The 19,466-nt window shown below is 49.0% G+C and overlaps 8 protein-coding genes across 8 annotated transcripts; 6 read left to right on the plus strand and 2 right to left on the minus strand.

The window, feature by feature from the left end:
- Positions 1-138: 138 nt before the first annotated feature.
- On the plus strand, positions 139-1,610 carry BDV27DRAFT_121336 (NAD(P)/FAD-dependent oxidoreductase). Its single transcript, XM_032065342.1, has 2 exons — positions 139-259; positions 337-1,610. Exons 1-2 carry the CDS (start codon positions 220-222, stop codon positions 1,527-1,529), a joined length of 1,233 nt encoding a protein of 410 aa, XP_031932170.1. The 5' UTR covers positions 139-219; the 3' UTR covers positions 1,530-1,610.
- A 166-nt stretch (positions 1,611-1,776) lies between these two features.
- On the plus strand, positions 1,777-4,725 carry cwh41 (mannosyl-oligosaccharide glucosidase). The gene is made up of 7 exons (XM_032076013.1): positions 1,777-2,079; positions 2,170-2,649; positions 2,714-2,871; positions 2,921-2,966; positions 3,024-3,402; positions 3,452-4,358; positions 4,414-4,725. The coding sequence occupies exons 1-7, from the start codon at positions 1,845-1,847 to the stop codon at positions 4,660-4,662; spliced, it is 2,454 nt and encodes an 817-aa protein (XP_031932171.1). The 5' UTR covers positions 1,777-1,844; the 3' UTR covers positions 4,663-4,725.
- Positions 4,722-5,647, minus strand: BDV27DRAFT_153358 (MMtag domain-containing protein; the record flags this gene model as incomplete). Its single annotated transcript, XM_032071766.1, has 3 exons — positions 4,722-5,014; positions 5,070-5,545; positions 5,610-5,647. 3 exons carry the CDS (start codon positions 5,645-5,647, stop codon positions 4,722-4,724), a joined length of 807 nt encoding a protein of 268 aa, XP_031932172.1.
- A 497-nt stretch (positions 5,648-6,144) lies between these two features.
- BDV27DRAFT_153359 (uncharacterized protein) lies at positions 6,145-9,044 on the plus strand (the record flags this gene model as incomplete). The annotated part of the gene is made up of 5 exons (XM_032071767.1): positions 6,145-6,243; positions 6,311-6,318; positions 6,387-6,435; positions 6,487-7,304; positions 7,361-9,044. The coding sequence occupies 5 exons, from the start codon at positions 6,145-6,147 to the stop codon at positions 9,042-9,044; spliced, it is 2,658 nt and encodes an 885-aa protein (XP_031932173.1).
- Positions 9,045-9,199: 155 nt separating this feature from the next.
- Positions 9,200-11,614, minus strand: BDV27DRAFT_20659 (RBR-type E3 ubiquitin transferase). The gene is made up of 2 exons (XM_032076015.1): positions 11,605-11,614; positions 9,200-11,472 (listed from the first exon to the last, which is right to left on the minus strand). The coding sequence occupies exon 2, from the start codon at positions 11,213-11,215 to the stop codon at positions 9,356-9,358; it is 1,860 nt and encodes a 619-aa protein (XP_031932174.1). The 5' UTR covers positions 11,216-11,472; positions 11,605-11,614; the 3' UTR covers positions 9,200-9,355.
- Positions 11,615-12,557: 943 nt separating this feature from the next.
- On the plus strand, positions 12,558-13,589 carry BDV27DRAFT_121343 (phosphatase PAP2 family protein). The gene is made up of 3 exons (XM_032065343.1): positions 12,558-12,689; positions 12,763-12,952; positions 13,019-13,589. The coding sequence occupies exons 1-3, from the start codon at positions 12,642-12,644 to the stop codon at positions 13,483-13,485; spliced, it is 705 nt and encodes a 234-aa protein (XP_031932175.1). The 5' UTR covers positions 12,558-12,641; the 3' UTR covers positions 13,486-13,589.
- A 455-nt stretch (positions 13,590-14,044) lies between these two features.
- On the plus strand, positions 14,045-17,762 carry BDV27DRAFT_121344 (FAR11/STRIP family protein). The gene is made up of 5 exons (XM_032065344.1): positions 14,045-16,242; positions 16,292-16,398; positions 16,450-16,616; positions 16,671-16,800; positions 16,854-17,762. Exons 1-5 carry the CDS (start codon positions 14,281-14,283, stop codon positions 17,692-17,694), a joined length of 3,207 nt encoding a protein of 1,068 aa, XP_031932176.1. The 5' UTR covers positions 14,045-14,280; the 3' UTR covers positions 17,695-17,762.
- Positions 17,763-17,982: 220 nt separating this feature from the next.
- Positions 17,983-19,350, plus strand: BDV27DRAFT_20716 (ribosome biosynthesis protein MAK16). Its single transcript, XM_032076016.1, has 2 exons — positions 17,983-18,113; positions 18,255-19,350. The coding sequence occupies exons 1-2, from the start codon at positions 18,052-18,054 to the stop codon at positions 19,168-19,170; spliced, it is 978 nt and encodes a 325-aa protein (XP_031932177.1). The 5' UTR covers positions 17,983-18,051; the 3' UTR covers positions 19,171-19,350.
- Positions 19,351-19,466: the final 116 nt, after the last annotated feature.

Genomic DNA, 19,466 nt, shown 5'->3' on the forward strand with positions numbered 1-19,466 from the left:
AGATGACACAACTACCTTTAACTATGTATGCTAATGTTCGGCATTAGCCTGCCCGGGCACATGACTTGTAGTGACGTATGCGCTTGTATAATAAGTATTGCTTGATATCCCACCTCAACCCGTTCCAAAACTCGTTAACGTCTCCTTACCCCCCCAACAACAACAACAACAGTGGCTCCTTTAAGGGCTTTAGGCTTTAGGATCGCACCGTACTGCAAAATGGCAGCCCCAAACGAACGTCGGGATATTGTTATCGTTGGTATGAATCGACTTTAATTTACTGAGACTTAACCCCGCACGACCCATACACACCAGAGACTAACAACTACGTCCAAGGTGGTGGTATCATCGGATGTTGTTCAGCGTATTATTTGACAAGACATCCTTCTTTTGATCCTTCCCGACACTCGGTGACCCTCATAGAGGCAACAGAGATTGCAGGAGGGGCTTCAGGCAAAGCAGGCGGTCTTTTAGCATTATGGGCATACCCAGACAACATTGTACCATTGAGCTACAAATTGCACGCGGAGCTAGCTAAGGAGCACAATGGGAAAGAAAATTGGGGATATAGAGAGGTGAACTGTGGTCAGCTTATCGCCAGAGGTCGCCCGCTCAGCGAGAAGAGAAAGGCGGGCGAAGGAGAGGGTGAGAGCTCAGTGTCCCTACAAAAACGGAGTACAGCTGCACTGAGTAAATTGAAAACCGCAAGGGTGCCCAGTGATCTTGACTGGCTTGAGCCAGAGGGTGTCAGAGGCTACGAAAGCATGAGTGATCCGGGGGAGACCGCTCAAGTTCATCCTTATCTCTTCACCACGTCCATCGCAAAGCTCGCCGAAGAGAAAGGCGCAAAGGTTACGCTTGGGTCAGTCACAAGTATCGATTACTCTGGGGATTCTGTCAAGTCAGTCACATACGCAAGTAAGGAGAACGGCGAATCACAGACAATCCCTGCAACCGATGTTGTTATCGCTGCCGGTCCGTGGACGAGATCGGTTCTGCCGGATGCCCCGATATCAGCAACACGTGCTCATAGCGTCGTGATCCGGCCGACAAGGCCAATCAGTGGATATACCCTTTTCACTAATATAGAGATACCGGCCAATTTTGACCCGTCGAAGTCCTCACGTCCAACGGTCGCCTCGCCAGAGATCTATGCTCGCCCTGACGATACAGTCTATTGTTGTGGAGAGGGTGATCATACTGTTCCCCTTCCGAAGACAACCGCAGACGTTGAGGTAGACCAAGAGCGGTGCCAGGATATCATCAACCAGGTGGGCAGCGTCTCTGATGAGCTACGTGATGGACAAGTCTGTGCGCGTCAAGCCTGCTACTTGCCTAATGTGACTGCTGCACGTGGTGGGCCATTGGTAGGCCATGCTGGAACCAAAGGACTGTACCTTGCGGCTGGACACACTTGCTGGGGCATCCAGAATGCGCCAGGCACAGGAAAGCTCATCAGCGAGTTTGTGTTCAATGGCGCAGCCAAGAGCGCGAAGATCGGGTCGCTTGATCCGAGGAACTATCTCTAGACTAAAGGATTGTATAGAGGATTCCAATTAGATTATTCCTTTGTAAAGGGACTTTGTCTGTGACGTATACGCATTTCCTCGGGTTAATCTCTAGCATGTGTGGTCTTCAAGGTTAAATATGCTCGGCCACGTAAGGTGCGGAGCGGAGCTAAAAATACCGAGCGGGTAAATAAATGACAGGGGAGCTCTTCCTCCACTAGTGAAATGCCAGATAATAGATAGTAACATCAACCTCCGCCGTGGCATAGCCATTCTCTATGTTCACGCCTCCAATTGCGTGGGCTATCGTTTAATTTGATGCTTTCTGTCTAGACAATGCATCTTTCCAAACTATTCACTCTTTCAACATCATTATTCTATGTGGCTGCGGCATCCATAGATAATGACGTATCGATTCTAGCTAAGGAGGCTGCGCGAGCCAACAATCAGTCGCTATTATGGGGTCCTTATAAGCCTAACCTCTACTTTGGGGTTGCCCCTCGGATTCCAAACAGTCTGTCCGCGGGTTTGATGTGGGCGAAAGTAGATGATTACGCCACGGCTCAGTCCAGTATGTGTCCCGAACAGTTGTCTTTCATATCCCATTAGCTACGTTCATTCCCTTCTGTTGGTAGTCCCACTAACCCTGGCCCGCTTCAAGACTTTAGACACACCTGCGAACAGAATGAAGGCATGGCGGGTTATGGATGGGACGAGTACGATATTCGGAAGGGCGGGCGCCAAACAATCCACGACGCTGGGAACACCCTGGATCTGACAATTGATTTTATCAAGGTCCCCGGTGGACAGCATGGAGGCAGCTGGGCTGCCCGAGTCAAAGGTGTCCCTCGGGATGATGCACTCCCGGATCAGCCTACAACAGTCGTCTTCTACAGTGCTCTGGAGGGGCTTGGTAACTTGGGTCTTCACACGCAGTCTGACGACTCGCGTGGTTTTGAGGGAGATGTGAAGCTGGCTGGTTATACCTCTGATCTTGGGGACTTCACAATTGATGTGACTGAGGGCCCTGGCACCAATGAGTACCCGGAACATGAACACCCAAGCTATGAAGACAAACCACTGGACCGTACCTTGGTGTCCAGTTTGACAATACCCCCGGAGCACACCTGGCAGACGAAAGGTATGTTTTTTCAATCTTTTACAAGCATCTATTAGGTCCGATCCAGAGCTGATCTCTCGTCTAGTGATTCTGTTTTCGCAGATGAAGGAGGGTGTAAGCGAAACCATCGAAAAGTATGGAGCGGAAAACCCTCCTCCCCCATCGCAAGTCTTCACCATCAAGAATACGCCAGGTGATGGTAATGTTCAGCTTGTGCAGAAGGTTTTCAAAGGTGCCTTTGAGGTAAATGGGAGATCTCTTGGTTTGCAAATAGTCTGCTTACAGATCCCAGTTCGATATCCTATTCTCTTCTGGGTCCTCGCCCGAGCCTGTGACATGTATAGTGCCTTTCCCTTGGATCATGTGAAAATTGAGGCTGATCATATACGTTACAGCCGACCTTCTTACCCAAGAAATTACAAGTGCTTCGATAGCTTTTGCTGAGCGCTTCGACAAGATACTTCCCCCGCAGTCTCCCTTTGATTCCGACAAATATACCGAATTCTCGAAGTCAATGCTTTCCAATCTCGTTGGTGGCATAGGCTACTTCCACGGTACTGACATTGTTGACCGTTCCGCGGCGCCTGAGTACGAAGAGGAGAATGAAGGCTTCTGGGAAGAAACGGCGGAGGCAAGGGCTCGGGCTCAACCTGTCCTTGAAGGTCCAAAGGATCTCTTTACTTGTGTTCCCTCTCGGCCTTTCTTCCCCAGAGGCTTTCTCTGGGATGAGGGTTTTCACCTGATTCCGGTCGTTGAATGGGATACAGATCTTGCGTTTGTTAGCCGGTTATCCTATCGTCATCGAAATACTGACATTTTCCAGGCTTGAAATCGTGAAGAGTTGGTTAAGCTTAATGGACGAGGATGGGTGGATTGCTCGGGAGCAAATCCTGGGCTCTGAGGCGCGCAGCAAAGTTCCACCCGAGTTTACCGTCCAGTACCCTCACTACGCCAACCCTCCAACCCTTTTCATTATTCTGGAAGCGTTCCTCGATAAATTAGATGCCAACAAGAATATCTCTGTCCAACAATCTCCTGAATTTATCGCAGAGCGTCTCCGTTCTGCCTATGTGCAACAGCCGGAGTTGGGTGAAGCTTATATCCGTTCAATTTACCCACTCCTGAAGAAACACTATTTCTGGTATAGGAACACTCAACGAGGTGACATTAAGTCGTACGACCGAGAGGCCTTTTCTACCAAGGAGGCATACCGCTGGCGGGGCCGGTCTGTTCAGCACATCCTAACATCTGGGTTGGACGATTATCCTCGAGCACAGCCCCCACACCCCGGTGAGCTACACGTGGATTTGATCAGTTGGATGGGGATGATGACTCGCTCTCTCCGACGAATTGCTGAAAGGCTGGGAGAGACTGAAGATGCTGAAGAGTTCAGATACTATGAAACTGCAATTGAACGGAATGTCGATGACCTCCACTGGGACGAACAGGCGCAAACATACTGTGATGCGACTATTGACGAGTACGAGGAAAGTGTTCATGTCTGTCACAAGGGATACATCTCCATCTTCCCCTTCCTCACTGGTATGGTGAGCTCTGATAGCCCTCGACTAAAAGCCATCTTGGACTTGATTAGCGACCCAGAAGAGCTCTGGAGCGATTTTGGCATTCGCAGTCTAAGTAAGAAGGATGAGTTCTACGGGACTGCTGAGAATTATTGGAGGAGCCCTGTATGGATCAACATCAATTATCTGGTGTTTAAGAACCTTTATGTGAGTAGCCCAAAGCTCTACGAACCACACATTGGAACTAACGGTTCCACCCTAGGACATTGCGATCACCCCTGGTCCACATCAAGAACAGGCCCGTGAAATGTACTCCAAGCTGCGGAAGAACGTAGTTGAGAATGTTTTCAAGGAATGGAAGACGACCGGGTTTGCTTGGGAACAGTATAACCCAGAAACAGGTAAGGGACAGCGGACGCAGCATTTCACTGGGTGGACTAGTATGGTGGTGAAGATGATGTCGATGCCCGATCTTCCTGCGACTGAGAGCAAGGGGCATGATGAGCTATAGAACAGCAACAGTCGCTGCATAGCGCATGGTTTAGGTTAGGGAATACTACTACTTGTACACTATCGTTTCTCCACGAACGCCCCAACTCCGTATGTAGACAAAGCAAATTTCCGAAGACTGAAGAACTCAGTGCCGACGATGGTAGTGGGAATCTCTATCCCGGGTATGATGATGGTCGTCTCGGCGTCTCCTGCCTTCGTCGTTACCCCTCCTGTCTCTGCTTCTTGACCGTGAGTGCGATCGCCTCCTTCGGCGATCTCGCGACCGAGACCGAGACCTATGCCGATGACTCCTGTGACGATGTTCGCGCTCATCACGATGCCTACGGTGTCTGTGTTCCCTATCTCTGTCTCTGTTTCTATCACTCAAACGATCTCGCCTCTTATCTCTCCCTGGATTCCTGCTACGATCACTGCCCTGCCTCCGCTTGTCTGCAGAGCGGGGGTCCAATCCGACAGGCTCAAGTTTATCATCCCCAACAGTGCCGGACAGAGAGGCAGCGCCCCCACGAAAAGATCCGTACCCGATTCCCTTGCCCGCTTCGTCGATCGCTAGGTCTTCTCCCGCGGTCGTATCTCGGACTGCTTTCTGGACATCTTTATCGCCCAACGGCGTAAGATTGGCGTTAGAACTAGCGCGCTTCTCCGGAACTGGCAGACCCAAAGCTCGGGCCATGGCTTCTTCTTCAGCTTCCTTGACACGTTGCTTCTCTTCGCGTTCTTTTCTAATCCTATCCTCTTCGCTATCGTCTGCCCTTGTGTACCACATCAAGTCGCGACCCTGTTGCCAGCGGCCAACAGGGGCCATCACGGAATGGCCAAGATAGTTCTCACGGTGCGAAGAGTCTTTGACATCGGACCATTTAAAGTCGCCGCGACCGCCGCTAGAGCAAGAGTAAGGTTAGCTAGCGGACATAAGAACGGATGATGTAGGAATATGCAGCCTACCGGCTACCTTCTTTGCGGATGCTTGCGACGAGATCCATCGTAGATGCCTTGAGGAGTTGTCCTTGTTCATATGAAACCGGAAAGGGTGTTAGAATAGATTGTTATTTATTAGGATTTATGTCTGATAAGAGAGTTTCACCATCGATGTGGCACGTGCACGCTACAGCCTGAGGCAGATCAACAGGGTTGGCTGACTTCATCAAACCATAAGATTCATATTCGGACAGAGGACTCAATAGTAGACCAGGGAGACTGTGAGCACGTCTTGTCACTTCCTCCCTATGGGAATTCAGCACAAAGATGCTAAATGGTCTGCAAAGTGATAGGCCTCCTCAAACTTCATGTGATGTCACACTTGAATCTGATACATTAAATTAAATATACCCCTCGTGCTTTTCTAATGAGCATATCCTTCCGCCCTCACCACCTTCACTTTATATTTCCACCTGTGAATCATAGCCTATTAGTTTACTGATAGTTGATTTGGACTGGTTCTTCTCCATACCACCTTCTCAGGTGGAAGCGAATAGTAACAATGGAATTTAATCTTGACGATGGGCCTCCAGGCCGGAAAACCCGCGCCAGAGAAGGCCTACATCTTAGACCTTTGAACGTCGAGAAAGGGGCAAAAAGAGTACGTTGATTTATGAGTCACTAGATTTGCTTCCTCCTGGGCATGCTTCAGCTGACAGTTCGACTAGTTCTCTTCGTAAGTATCCTATCATTGTTCCTGCAGTCATGGAGTAGTACTGACTGAGGCGTTGCGCGACACAGCAGAGCGCCAGACTCGTTTCCTCCGCAAGGTGCAGCATGGCGGAATAATCTGGTATAGTGCAGCATCACTTCTGTATGACGACCTTTACTAACAAGCTTGAAGGCTGCTCTTTCTCAACGTCGCAATCTTCTGTTTGTGGCCTATACCCATCAAATCTATGTCTGGGAGCCAGCTGGGTCGTTTCAGACACTGGGATCCAGGCCTGAGATGATAATAACTCCTGTCATGAAGGACCCCTATAGCAGCGGGTATATATCACCACATATGCCTCACGCCATCAATAATATCCTTGTGGATGATCTGGGGCGCGACGAGGTCCTTCTGCTGGTCACTGATTCGGGCAATGTCTGCGGCTATCGTGTTGAGGCTATCTTCTCGGCTTTGAAGCGGGCTGCAGAACGTAAGGAGCACCGCCCTTTCGATGGCTCCCAAGTGGATCCTTTCTTTGTCGAATATGTCGAAGCCAGCGCCTGGGGGCTAGCCATACACAAGTTCTCCCGCCTGATTGCAGTGACCGCAAACACAGGCCTTGTCACTGTTTTTGCATTTGCACTTGTGAATTTTGCTTCTGGCAAGGGCAACGACACATGTCAGGGTTTAGGGGAGGAGGGGGATCTCACTGATTACGGCCAGACTTGGCTGGAAATAAAGAGCGATGAGGATTTCAAACAGCTACGACAGTTGATGCCTGCGAAGCACCGAAAACGGAACATGCGCTTAACTTATACCGGACACTTTACAAACATACCATCTGTCTCATTTCTGAATTGTGATCTTGACCCAAATGGAACATGGATGGTCAGTACAGATATCGAAAATCAGGTTTTTGTCTGGAAGACCTGGGAGGGCCCTGGCCCATTTAACGTGTACCACTTCGGCGATTCTTCTTTCAAATACTTCCCAGAAACATTCAATCATGAGTAAGGCCTGTCTTGGAACGTTGTCTCTGATAAGCTTTCACTGACGGACGAGGTAGTAAAGAGCGTGGTTGGTCAGCCATAGCCCTTGACCCACGTACTTTTCATCTACTCAAATCGACGAAGGATGCGTGCGGTGGTCATCCTCACCGTCGTTTAGAGAATGGTCGACCGATCCTGGACCTGACCAAGTTGAGCAGCCGAGTGCCTAACGCGTCTCGACTCTACAATTATTTTCCTCCTGCGGTTAAGGCTGAACCAGAACAATCGATCCTACCTGACATATTTGGGCCAGATTGCTGCATTAATAGAGAAAATAGTGCCCGCCAGTCTATCAGTCGTGCCGTGTACGATGGTCCATTTGCGGAATGTCAACGCGCAGATGAAACTCCAGAACCCAGTGACACCCAGGATGTCAGAAACCTCCGGCCTTCAAACTCCGCCGATGCATTCAGTCACCGTGCTGTTGACGGCTCTGTGTTCGAAGATAATTTGAGCTCTAATGCAAGTTCTGATGGGGAATCATATACAGGGCTCCAGCAAGATTCTAGCCAAGAGGGCGAAATCCAGGGTGATAATAGGGCCTTCCGTCGAGTAGATGACACAGCACATCAGACCGATAATGCCTCGTTTCACGGCCCATTGTCAACGCCTGAATTTCTTCAGGTGGCGCTTCTGGAAGCTCTAGGTGGCGATATCCCCGGGGCCGAAGAATACTTTGATGACTACTCGATAGAAGAGGTCAGCCCTTTTGAGGACATCGAAATGGATGACGCAGACGACGATGCCTCAGAGGGCAATGATACATCGACTTCCGAAGCAGTTGCTTACCAAGTCTTTAACCGTATGTCACGCGGTGCCTTTCCCAGTGATCCTAGTATCTATGGACATAGGGAGTCACTAATAGACTTTTCATCGACTCCAGCTCCAACACATGCGAACTTTCCGATCCTTCACTTCTCCCAAACAGATATCCGTCTCATCCCTAACCCACTTGCCTCTCGCGCAACTGTTTTCTGTGGCACACCCCTTCGGCAGCAATTCACCCACATTGTTGGATCGCTTCGAGACGCATGCGACCGCTTCAACATGGTCAAATATATCCCCGAACATGGAATCGTAGTGGCCGCCTCGCAAAAAGGCCGTGCCGCAGTGATTACCCTTACCGAGTCTGAAGCCAATGGCCTGTCATTCAGAGTCGACTGGATCGTTCCATTCGAGAGCCAGGAAAAGTACGGCGACCGACCTCTGATCCCTCTCCTAGGCATGAGCGTCAGTCCAATGCAAGGGTTTGAGATACCTCCTGACGTGCCTAACATTCCCCACGATGCCAACGGGGATGGCCTGAAATTCCACTATAAGCCAACCACCGATGACGAACTTGACCCGCCTTTGCAAAGCAACTCCAAATCATCCAATATTTCGAGCGATGATCTACGTACCCCTTCTGAAGTGTCCGATACTGGAGTCTCCAGAGAGTCCACGCCGACGGTCAGCAGCAATGTTAATACCATCCCAGAACAAGAGCAGCAAACCTTTCCAACTTTGCCGGAGTGCCATGCCAGGGCTACTCGTGCCTATCAACCGGAGGAGAGTTGGCGTGGTTGGAATCCATCTCGGCGCTATCGTTTGTTGCTTCTCTTTGCGGACCATACTGTCATGAGTTACGAATTCTGGTACAACTGGTCCCCCACGGGCACAGCGGACGATGAAAGCGATGAAGATGGATACCTTGTTGTCTGAACACAATCACCGAAACGGATTGGAGGGTGGTCCACTACGTCAGTATTGTTTTCAAATATATGGTTTGCTGAATTTCGAGGTTGTTAGTATTTGTAAGTTCAAAATAGCATACCGATCGTGTACATCAATGGGATCCAAGTTTGTCACATATATAACTATAGCACATTTATAAAACAGAAACGCTCCAAAGAAAATAGATGAATGCGCTGATATAGATGCAAAACCTCGTGATCATCATACATAAGTTGGGCATTGACACATAAACAGAGATGTCCCAAGGAGACTTCTTTCTCGAACATGCAGGGCATGCATCAAAAATCGTCATCTAGTTCGTCACTATCCCATTCATCTTCTCTATCGTTTTGGACCAGTTCCAAAAATCTCTGGAGGCCTGGTCGTCTAATTGCTTCAGCATCAGGTTGACCCCGTACCTCAGCCATTGCCCGTGCCTGTGCTTGTCTCTCGGCCGCTGCAGCCCTGCCTGCTGCATCTAAGCCATTCAAGTTGCGTCCCCCTTCGCGGCGCCCTAGACCACCAGCTCTCTGGTTGACACGAGGTGGTGCCGGAGCAGGAGGCGGAGGGTGGCCTTGGCGCCTAAAGTGATTATCACCATCGTCAAAATCCCAGGCAGGTTGGTCCTCTTCATCGCTGCTGTCGTCGAAATCTAGCAATTCATTTGGGATCTGGTGGAGAGCTTCTGCTCCATCAGGGTCAATTCCATCACCACCCTCTAAATCCCAAAGTTTGTTGTAGCATGAACTGTTGCCATCGTTAAAATGGCGATAAGGATTGTCCTCCGAAAGCCAGCTGGAACAGAGATAGCAAAAGTGTGTGTCACATTTGAAACAGATCATATGATTGCAGCCCATGCGTTTCTGACAAGGCGCATCGCACGTTGGGCAGGCCGATGTGTACAGCCTTAGATACTCTTCTGTTGCCTTTTCCTCTGCAGATAATTCTGCTTCTCGGCGGGGGAAGCACCGTACAAGCTCACCATGCCACCCTTTCTTACACACACAGCAGAAAGCATAGTTGCAGTCTTCGCAAACAGCTACCCGATCCGCCATAGGAGGTAGCTGAGCTTCATCCCCATTCGGGTCGAACACAAGTCCTACATCCTCATCATCGGAGGGATCCAGATCATCCGACATAGGGTCAATAGGCTTGGGATGCCTCTTCGAGCGAGCTGCACCTTGACACCACTGCCGAGGGCAGTATATGGTAGATTTATCAGCTTCAAGTTTCTTCTTCCTCTTCAAAAAGACGTAACGCTGTACGGTTTCCTGCTCCAGAGGAATCTGCAGTAGCTCACTAGGGCTCAGGGTCCGCTCGTTTTTCTTGCGATTTTTGGGTTGCCCTTCTTGGCTTCGTACGGACTTGCCTTCCTTGCCGCAATCCGGGGCCAGACATTTGACACTTTCCACATCGCCTTCCGTGATACAAGTATTGTAAAAGTCCTGGAGACAGGGCACACAAAAAACATGCGAACAAAGTAAAAGCCGATGACAGTTTACCCCTTTTTTCGGCTCAAGACAAACTCCGCACTCAAAAGTCTCCTGCTCGAACGCCTCTCTCTCGGCCTTATTGTTGAAATCCAAGAGTGCGATTTTGAGCTCTCGTGGGAGCCTAACTTCTCCGTCGGGTATGTCATCAATACCAAAAGCCGTCTCGGCTAACTGTTGAAGATGATCGATATAGGTATATACAACGAGGTCCCTCCCGCATTCTTCCCAGAGGTGTTTCCCATCGTCTAGTAGCTTGGAGATGATCGAAGAGGGCAGCCACGCAGGATCTGTGCTAAGCTTGATGATGGGGGATTGCTCTGATGGGTAGCCACCGGGCAATTCAATTTCCAAACAAAGCGGGGGCAGGTGCGAAAGGACATGGACATCATCATCGGAGCTCGCCGTGGCGCCTCCATCAACTGTTTTGGTTGCAAAGCCCAAGCCAACTTCACTAGCATCAAGGGATGTGGGCGGAGTCAGGACTGTTGGAAGTTCAGTCTCCGAATATTGCTCGAAACCGATCCGTAAAGGTGGTGAAGGATTGACGGGTATATCTAGAGATGCCTTGAACGGAAACGAAGGGTTGATCTTGATTTCCGGGTAGATGGCCGCGATAGACGACAGCTCGACAGAGCGTTCGTCATCAAGCAACTCGGTATCAGTCATATTAGGGTAAGGCCGCCACAAAAGGAAGGAAGAGGTGGATGTGCAAGTCGGTTCTCTATTTAGGGTGGTGGTTGATAAGAGGTGGCGAGGCAGATTTCTTAATGGAATATTCCTGACACAACCATGGTATATGTACCGCTTAAAACTATCATGCCTTTGAGAATTTCTGGGTGAGGGTGTCTGCGACGGGGAAAGGTGCCGATGAGTCTTCAAAGAGGACTTGAGTCCAGGGAAAGGTTAAGAAGACGAATATGCAGCTAAACCATCGATTAGTAAATCACCAGTTATTGATTAACAGTGATAAGCTGCAAAAAGGCTGGATGTCATTCTTGTGGCAACGGCGAAGATATGGAAGAACCGAGCGAGAGGGACCCATAATCCTTTCTTACTTTTCAGGTACTGCAACAGATTGTGATAGACAGCGTAATTAGGGAGGAAATGGAGCTGTCAGGCGGTTGAAATTCTGGCAGTGGTGAAGGTCAGAATGAATGGTCTGCGATAGAAGTATCTTGGTCGAGACAGAAAGACAGAACCAGATATCGGATTGAACGTGTGAGAAGTGCGTCATGTTTTGGCTAAAGGTAAAGGGAAAAGAAGGATAGTGGAAGATGGAGTTGTTAATGAATTCTTTTGATTTCTCGGTTGCAGATCAAGAAGTGTAGTGACTTCAGAGAAGAAGAGAGAAAGAGAAAAGGAATTCAAAACAACTCATAGACCGACAAAAAAGCATGTGGTTTGAAGGAACTTCAGGCATGGTTTGCTGCCCGAGTCCTTTTTGTTTCTTGTATTTTGTTAGAAGAGACTTTTTTTTTTATTTTTAGATTTTAGATTTTCTCCCCCCCTAAGCTATCAGTTATTCAAATTTATTATTATTTGCTTTTTCTGCGCGCTCTCATCATTTCATTTGACAATGATGTTTCTGCAACCTGAGGCACCATTTTCCCCCTCCCCCTCATTTTGCGTTGCCGCTTTGACCATGTGCAACTCCGTCTCCCCATGACCTGGAGGCAAAAGCGGCGAGGGACACGGACTCCCGCCTGACGAGCATGTGACATCTTTGAAAGTTCTTGGGCTGTTGTTAGTTTAACCACGGCTTGCATTCAAGCTTATTATTATACAACCGGGATTCTCAAGACTTAGTCCCTGTCCTGGGGGGTTGGGTAGTCCTTGGATATTTCTATATCCATAATGCTTGTCGGTCAATAATATTTGCTTGTTCATTCATCTCTTCGCATATAAATTGAATCTATTAATTGCTGCTTCAATACTCCCGTCTTGTTATCAGTCGGACCTTATCTTATTGTGGTCCTCAAACGGAGAACCGGAGAACACCTAAGGAAGTGGAAAGCGAGAGAAGAAGAAAAAGAAAACATCAGATTAGATAAAAATATAAAACAATCTCTGTTGGCGCTTTCTTCTCATCAACATGACTGACACGCCCCTGGCATCTTTGTCTTTGACGCATGTCCATTATGTAAGTTCTTTCTGATCTCCGCACGCGTTTTCGAGTGGTCGAGGAACTGATGAGGCATGTGTATTTATGGTAGAATCCGAACGACCCGCTCTCATTTTTGTCGGCCTGGCTTGCCCTAGTCCCCCAGGCATTATGCGTGACCTATGTCACTCTTGTTTGGGCGACAAGAGAGGTGGAGGTGCTATTGATGTTCGCAGGCCAGATGGGTTGTGAAGCATTGAACTTTGTGTTAAAGCGAATCATTCAAGAGGAAAGGCCGAAACGTACGTCAAGTGGTAAATGACTAGACCTGGTTGGGTTCAAACACTGACGTGGAACTGTTGACACAGAAATGCTTGGTAAAGGATACGGCATGCCATCATCCCATGCACAATTTGTCGCCTACTTCGCCGTTTATCTGGGGCTGTTCCTTATCTTTCGACATAATCCCACGCACGCCGAGTCATCATTCCACATTCTCATACGGATAGTACTTGCCATGGGCTTGAGCGTTGGCGCCAGTGCCGTGGCTATCAGTCGTATATATCTGAACTACCATACACCCAAACAGGTTTTGGCAGGCTGTGGTGCTGGTATTGGGTGTGCCGTTGCTTGGTTCCTTATCACGGCATTCCTCCGGACACATGGCTGGATTGACTGGCTACTCGATTTGACCATATCGATGCAGTTGAGACTACGGGATCTGGTGGTAAGTGAAGATCTAGCCGAGGCCGGATGGCAAAAATGGGAAGCAAAGCGGAAGTTGAAGCGTCGTGGACATATTAGTAGTGATCACCGGTCTCCGAAAACAGACTGAACCGTATAAGTACTTGAGCCACGTATACTTCGTTCATTAGATTTTGAAACAGGGATTACAACGTGTTGATCGCAATGCCCTTGGATCTAATTAGCATTCTCGCTAATATATATACACCATATACATGTGAAAAGTCACAAGACCTTGGTATGACTCTCGGAAAGTTCTTATAATGCTTACACATGATAACGGATATTTCGGGCTTAGGATATGCACCTTTAGAAGCTACAAGACCCTTCATGTGCCCAAATGGGAATATGCTGGGTCCCGTACTAAATTAAATATATGGTTAATGAGGTGAGAGTCCAGTTGTATTGTATTCAATGGGAACGCATTACTGCTATGCGCGTGGCAAAAGATATATCGTAGAATCATTTTGAGGTACGTTTAGAGAGATAACAAATAGCAGTAGAATGCTGCAGCTCAAAATACCATTTGAATCCGGTCGGTACCTTGATATACCTCCGTCGCGGTGCCTCGCACGTGATCGGTCTCACCCGTAGATGGGTAACTGAGACGGATTTCCGTCGCGTGGCCATCGTTTTATCAAGCATGCTGCGGAACTGTGCTTCGTTAAAGCCGCCAAGAGACTCCATCATGTCTCCTTGACTTTACTGATTAACATGTCAGGCCTTGCCCACTTCTACACCCAGGACTACCACTAGAACATATAACGTTAACACCTATCTTACCTCTTTTCTTTTTGTTTGCCAAGAACAGATACCCCAGATATTCTTGCACATTTTACATTTAATTGTTACATGAGACGAGAGATAAGCTCTCAGAGTCTAAAAGATGGATGATACATCGGAGTCTACCGATACGGCCATGCCAGAACATCACATTGTCAAAGCAGATGAGGTCGACCAAACAGGGACAGATATCTCTCCTGTCTCAGACGATCAGCTGATGGAAGAAGTCGCTGAGGGCCTACGGCAGGAGCGAGTTTCAGGAAGCACGCCGTCTGCCCCAGGTGAAGTGCCTATGGAGGCTGGAAAACCACATCGGCGACCGGAGTTACGTCGGGATGCTGCAGCTCCGCCGCCGCCTCTACAGCCTCCACCACCAGCTCCAGTGCAACAGAATTTAGAAAGACCCACGGACTCACTAAGTCTTGCACAGCTCAGGCAATTCGTGCAGGAGATGCCTAGGATTGAACAGCCTGCTTATGCATTTGAATATGCCGATTCTCAGCCATTTGCGGAAGAGGTCGAAGAATGGTTCCAGTACAGCGAGTTTGACAGAGCTATGCTAATGGGCATGAAGTCATCGTTTGAGAAGAAGTGGGCATCTTTTCTCGAGACTCAGAACGCAGAATTCTTGGAGATATCTTGGATAGATGCTACTTATGATCAGCGAATGGCATTCATGGCTCAGATGGTAAATTTCATACGAGATCGTGAGGTCTCGGTGCGACTTGAAGCCCTGGAAGTCGTTTGTTATATCGTTACTGGTGTATGGGGTACCACTGCTGGAAGAGCTATAGATGATTATCCTGAAGATCCGTCTCCCAAGGAAACCGCAGAGGTCCCGAAATCTAAGTCATTACAAATCCGTTGGATCGAGGAAAGTGCCAACCTGGTTCTTGAAAGCTCAGGCCTGGCACCGTTGCTCGAGTGTCTATGTTGCGTTTTTGAAAGAAACCGCGCCTCTTATAGTAGTGAGTCTGCTGGGGCTGGGGCTGAGAGCACGAACCCAGCATCTCTCGCTGCCATGGAGCGTGAGGCGAATTTGATCCTTACAACCTTTTACATGATCGTGGAGGTCAGTAGGAAACAAGAGGCCCGAGATCCGCGGCACACACCGTTAAGGAATGCCCTGGTTGGCCTGAAGCCGAATCTACTGGTATTCCTGGTTGAAGTTATCGCACGCCTGCGGTGGGATGACTCTGCTAACATCCCGCTTACGAGGATAATCCTCTTATTTTGGAAGTCTTTACTCCTCTTCTTTGGCGGCAGTGATGAGTTGAAAAGAGCCAAGGAGGAATTGGAACCAACGTTTAAGGAAAGGGAGGATGATACGTCTCGGAGGACGCCTTTTCTGACTGCATCGCCTCTTGATTATCATATCTTTCGACAGGAAATTACTTCTAAATACCCGGCCTATAACCCGCCACCACCTGTAGTTCCTCTGGAACTAGAGAACAATTCTATTCTCCCTCCTCTTCCCCAGCATCCCAGCAGAGGAGCTTCGTCTAATGGACTCTTTTCTGGGGTCGGCCCATCTGTTGCAGGTGGCAATGGTTCAATCCTTCATCAGTCAGTCCACATAGCAACACCTGCACCTTCTCCGCCTCCATCGCCAATTGGTCCAGGGGGTAAAGCGGGAAAAAAGCAGAACTATCAGACGAACCAAAACTTCCCCTTCATGTACCCACCTTTAGATGTTTCTAGCAACGACATCGGCGGCAAAGGCACAACCGAGCTTCAAGATGTGCTCGTTGGCAAGAGGTGGGAGGGAAGTGACGTACCAGCTTCAATCATCGAGGCCGGCAAACTTTTCTCGACACACGTGAAAATGACTAGAGCGATGCGACAACTTTGGGAAGAGCGAGAACGGTTCATGAAATATGATCGCGGCTGGTACCTAGATGATAGTGGGACCGCATCCGATGAGAATATTCCTGACGAACTCCTAGAGGACTTTCAAGATTTAGATTTGAAGCAGGAAAAAAAGAACACTCCAGGATGGTCGGCCAGCAAGGAAACCGACGATGAAGATATCCAGCGGCGCTTGGATGCCGTTGAGTCCTTCTATGTGAGTTTTACCCGTATTTCAGTAATACATGGGCTGACAAGTTTTCCAGACACAAGCGCTTGTGCATTTGCAATCCATCACCATTGTATTCTTGAAGATAATTCTGACAAATGTCAGTGCTATGGTGAACCAGACCCAAGGTGGCCAAGGAATGAGGTATGGACCCTAGCTCTAGTCGTACTGAAAGTTGGGTTAATATGTGCTTAGCGATAGTTACGGCGTTAATGGATCCGGTCCTGGGCCAGCGTCTATCGCCGAGGATTTGAACTCCGAGGCTGCTATTGAGGAACTTGACAACATTCGGCTTCGGGAGATTACTGGAAAAGCCATTTCAGGATCTCTGTTGCTTCTGGTAAAGTGGTTCAAAAGATCTCGTACGCTTATAACCCTAGCGCAGATGGAATGGTATCATTGCTGACCGAGCCTAGACATATTGAAATTTGAATATATGACGCAGTTGTTGCTCGATTCCAATTACCTGCCGTTGATATTGAAGATGTTTGCCCACCAAGATATTGATCAAGCTGTGGCACAGAAGTTTGACCGCAAGGAGCTGGGGTACGCACCCTTTCGATTAAGATCTACCAGCCAGAATTACTGACAAGAATAAGCTTCTTCCATTTCTGTCTTCTTCATTCGGACCAACCTCCAGAACCATCGCATTCGGACGAGGAATCGAGCGGGGATGAGGCGGCCCCTCCCCCAATTGCTCGGCATCGATCAGAAGTAGATCCAGGAAACTCTTCCGTACGAGTACAATCCCCGGAGGAGGCTTTTGAAGAGTTTTTGAACGAACCCGATCTTCCTCGTCCTGAGGTGGACGAGCTGGGATACCCTACCGCACCTCCACCCAAAGAGCCGATCAAGGTGTTTTCATTCCGCAACTTTTTCTCGGCTATCAATTACTTGCACATCATGCAGAAGATTACCCGTGACAAAGCCCACAGATGTCTGCTGCTGGTGCAATACAAATCTAGTACTATCCTTCGAAAAGGGCTGAAAATACCGGACCCGCATCTACGGTTCTACACCCTCAAGCTCTTCAAATCACAGGTCCCTTACTGTGGCCGCAAATGGCGGCAAAGCAACATGCGTGTGATCACCGCCATCTACCTCTACTGCCGTCCGGAGCTGCGAGATGACTGGCTGGCAGGATCAGACATCGATGCGGAGGTGGAAGAAGCCTTGCCGCTCGAACAAGCACTCCGTGGCCTGACACACTGGTGGCACCTGCGGCGGTATAAAGATGTAATGGGTGGTGAGGAGGGCGCATCACTCATGGAAGAGGAGCGCGATTTCTTTGTGCGGGAGCTCGAAGCAATGGGCTGGGGATTTGCAGGTGAGGAAATGCTCAATGGTGCCAGCGAGGAAGCCGAGATGGCTGCGGCTGGTGGGCAGTTACCAGAAGGAACCGAATGGGACGGAGGCCCATTGCAGATGGAGGAGTGGTGAGGCGATTTTCATCTCGAGAGAATGTTTCTTTCATCATAGAGTATAATGACAATCATGAATGAAATACATATACCCCAATAGAAGTGATCCTCTAGCTCTCAGTTATATCGTACCAGGCACATTCCACTAATTGTAACGATATTGACCAGTTGAAGCTGATGTGTTTGCAATCGCCTGCCATTACTTACTGCCAAGTCTTATCGATAAGAAAACTCTCACGTGATGATCACTGCGGCAACTTTTTTTTGCGGCAGAATCGATCATTCTCGCAAAGTCTAGCCGGATAGCAAAGACTGTTTCTCCCAACCACGGCGGTTTAGGCCATTATTTTGAAATTCCTGGCCGGCTCTAGTCAAGATGTCGTCGGATGAGATTGTCTGGCAGGTTATCAACCAGCAATTCTGTTCCTATAAACTAAAGTAAGTTACTGATAAAAAAAATACTTGCATATCTTCCGCCGGAGAAACGAAACAAGCCGATGCGAACGAGGAAACAAAGGACAAAATTTTTTAATAAAAAATAGACATAGTACATTAAATAACTAACACTTCCACCTCCAGAACAACCAAAGGCCAAAATTTCTGCCGAAACGAATACAATGTCAGCGGTCTCTGCAACCGCCAGTCCTGCCCGCTGGCCAACTCCCGCTATGCTACAGTGCGGTCGGATCCCGAAACGGGCGTGATGTACCTCTACATGAAGACCGTGGAACGCGCGCACATGCCCAGTAAATGGTGGGAACGGATAAGGCTGTCGTCGAACTACGCAAAGGCGCTGGAGCAGCTTGACGAGCGACTGATCTACTGGCCTAAGTTTCTGGTACACAAGTGCAAGCAGCGTCTTACGAGGCTGACGCAGGTGGCTATTCGCATGAAGAAGCTGGCTAAAGAGGAGGAGAGACTGGGGGAGAAGATTGTGCCGAAGATGGCGCCTAAGATTCGGCGGAGAGAGGAAACCCGTGAGCGCAAGGCTGAATCAGCAGCTAAGGTTGAGCGGGCGATTGAGAGAGAGCTTATTGAGAGATTGCGCAGTGGTGCGTATGGTGAAGCGCCGCTGAACGTGGAGGAGGGTATCTGGAAGAAGGTGCTTCGCGGCCTGGAGCGCGCGGGCGAGGGTGAGCGTGACGAGGATCTCGATGATGGAGAGTTAGAGGAGGAGGAAGAGGGTGTTGGTGAGGTTGAGTACGTTAGCGATCTTGATGAGGAGGAGGATCTGGAAGATATTGAAGATTGGCTGGGTGCGGAGTCGGGTGACTCAAGTGATGACTATGACGACGAGGATGATGAGGATGAGGGCAGTGATGAAGAGAGCGACGAAGAAGATGCTAGCGAGCACAGCGAGGATGAGAAGAAGAAGCCTGCGCCTGGCTTCAAGAGGAAGCGCCCTGCTCCCCAGGCTAAGCCCCGGAAGAAGGGTCCTCGGATTGAGATCGAGTACGAAACCGAGGGCGCTGGCAAGGAGAATCTCTTCGCCTAAGACAGAGACCTTTCTTGAATTTTGGAAACCCCGACCCAAAAAGCAAAAAGCATTCTGGTCTGTTGTATTTTGCACGGCGTTGTCTGGTTGTTGTCTCTGAAGTCACATCTGCTACGATCGGGCGTCATACCCAGTCTCTGCATAGTTTACAAACAATTTTCCTGATCCTGCGGATTTAATATGATTTTTTACTCTCTATTTTTAACATACTCCCGAGCCCCTTAAGATAAAGTGGTGGGAACTGATGGTGACCCATGGTAGATATACTCCGTACTCCTGGAAGACAGACGCGGCTC

Source organism: Aspergillus caelatus, assembly GCF_009193585.1.
Source record: "Aspergillus caelatus strain CBS 763.97 unplaced genomic scaffold BDV27scaffold_15, whole genome shotgun sequence".
Lineage (NCBI taxonomy): Eukaryota > Fungi > Ascomycota > Eurotiomycetes > Eurotiales > Aspergillaceae > Aspergillus > Aspergillus caelatus.

Excerpts from the sequence above, each read along its gene's own strand:
- BDV27DRAFT_121336 (XM_032065342.1), top strand. The coding sequence starts at position 220 with ATGGCAGCCCCAAACGAACGTCGGGATATTGTTATCGTTG. Across the intron at positions 260-336 it reads TCGGGATATTGTTATCGTTG|GTGGTGGTATCATCGGATGT; the intron begins GTATGAATCGAC and ends ACTACGTCCAAG.
- cwh41 (XM_032076013.1), top strand. The coding sequence starts at position 1,845 with ATGCATCTTTCCAAACTATTCACTCTTTCAACATCATTATTCTATGTG. Across the intron at positions 2,872-2,920 it reads TTTTCAAAGGTGCCTTTGAG|TTCGATATCCTATTCTCTTC; the intron begins GTAAATGGGAGA and ends TACAGATCCCAG. Across the intron at positions 4,359-4,413 it reads TGGTGTTTAAGAACCTTTAT|GACATTGCGATCACCCCTGG; the intron begins GTGAGTAGCCCA and ends GTTCCACCCTAG.
- BDV27DRAFT_20659 (XM_032076015.1), bottom strand. The coding sequence starts at position 11,215 with ATGACTGATACCGAGTTGCTTGATGACGAACGCTCTGTCGAGCTGTCG.
- BDV27DRAFT_121343 (XM_032065343.1), top strand. The coding sequence starts at position 12,642 with ATGACTGACACGCCCCTGGCATCTTTGTCTTTGACGCATGTCCATTAT. Across the intron at positions 12,690-12,762 it reads CTTTGACGCATGTCCATTAT|AATCCGAACGACCCGCTCTC; the intron begins GTAAGTTCTTTC and ends TATTTATGGTAG. Across the intron at positions 12,953-13,018 it reads TCAAGAGGAAAGGCCGAAAC|AAATGCTTGGTAAAGGATAC; the intron begins GTACGTCAAGTG and ends CTGTTGACACAG.
- BDV27DRAFT_121344 (XM_032065344.1), top strand. The coding sequence starts at position 14,281 with ATGGATGATACATCGGAGTCTACCGATACGGCCATGCCAGAACATCAC. Across the intron at positions 16,399-16,449 it reads CAAGGTGGCCAAGGAATGAG|CGATAGTTACGGCGTTAATG; the intron begins GTATGGACCCTA and ends ATATGTGCTTAG. Across the intron at positions 16,617-16,670 it reads AAAGTGGTTCAAAAGATCTC|ACATATTGAAATTTGAATAT; the intron begins GTACGCTTATAA and ends GACCGAGCCTAG.
- BDV27DRAFT_20716 (XM_032076016.1), top strand. The coding sequence starts at position 18,052 with ATGTCGTCGGATGAGATTGTCTGGCAGGTTATCAACCAGCAATTCTGT. Across the intron at positions 18,114-18,254 it reads TTCTGTTCCTATAAACTAAA|AACAACCAAAGGCCAAAATT; the intron begins GTAAGTTACTGA and ends TTCCACCTCCAG.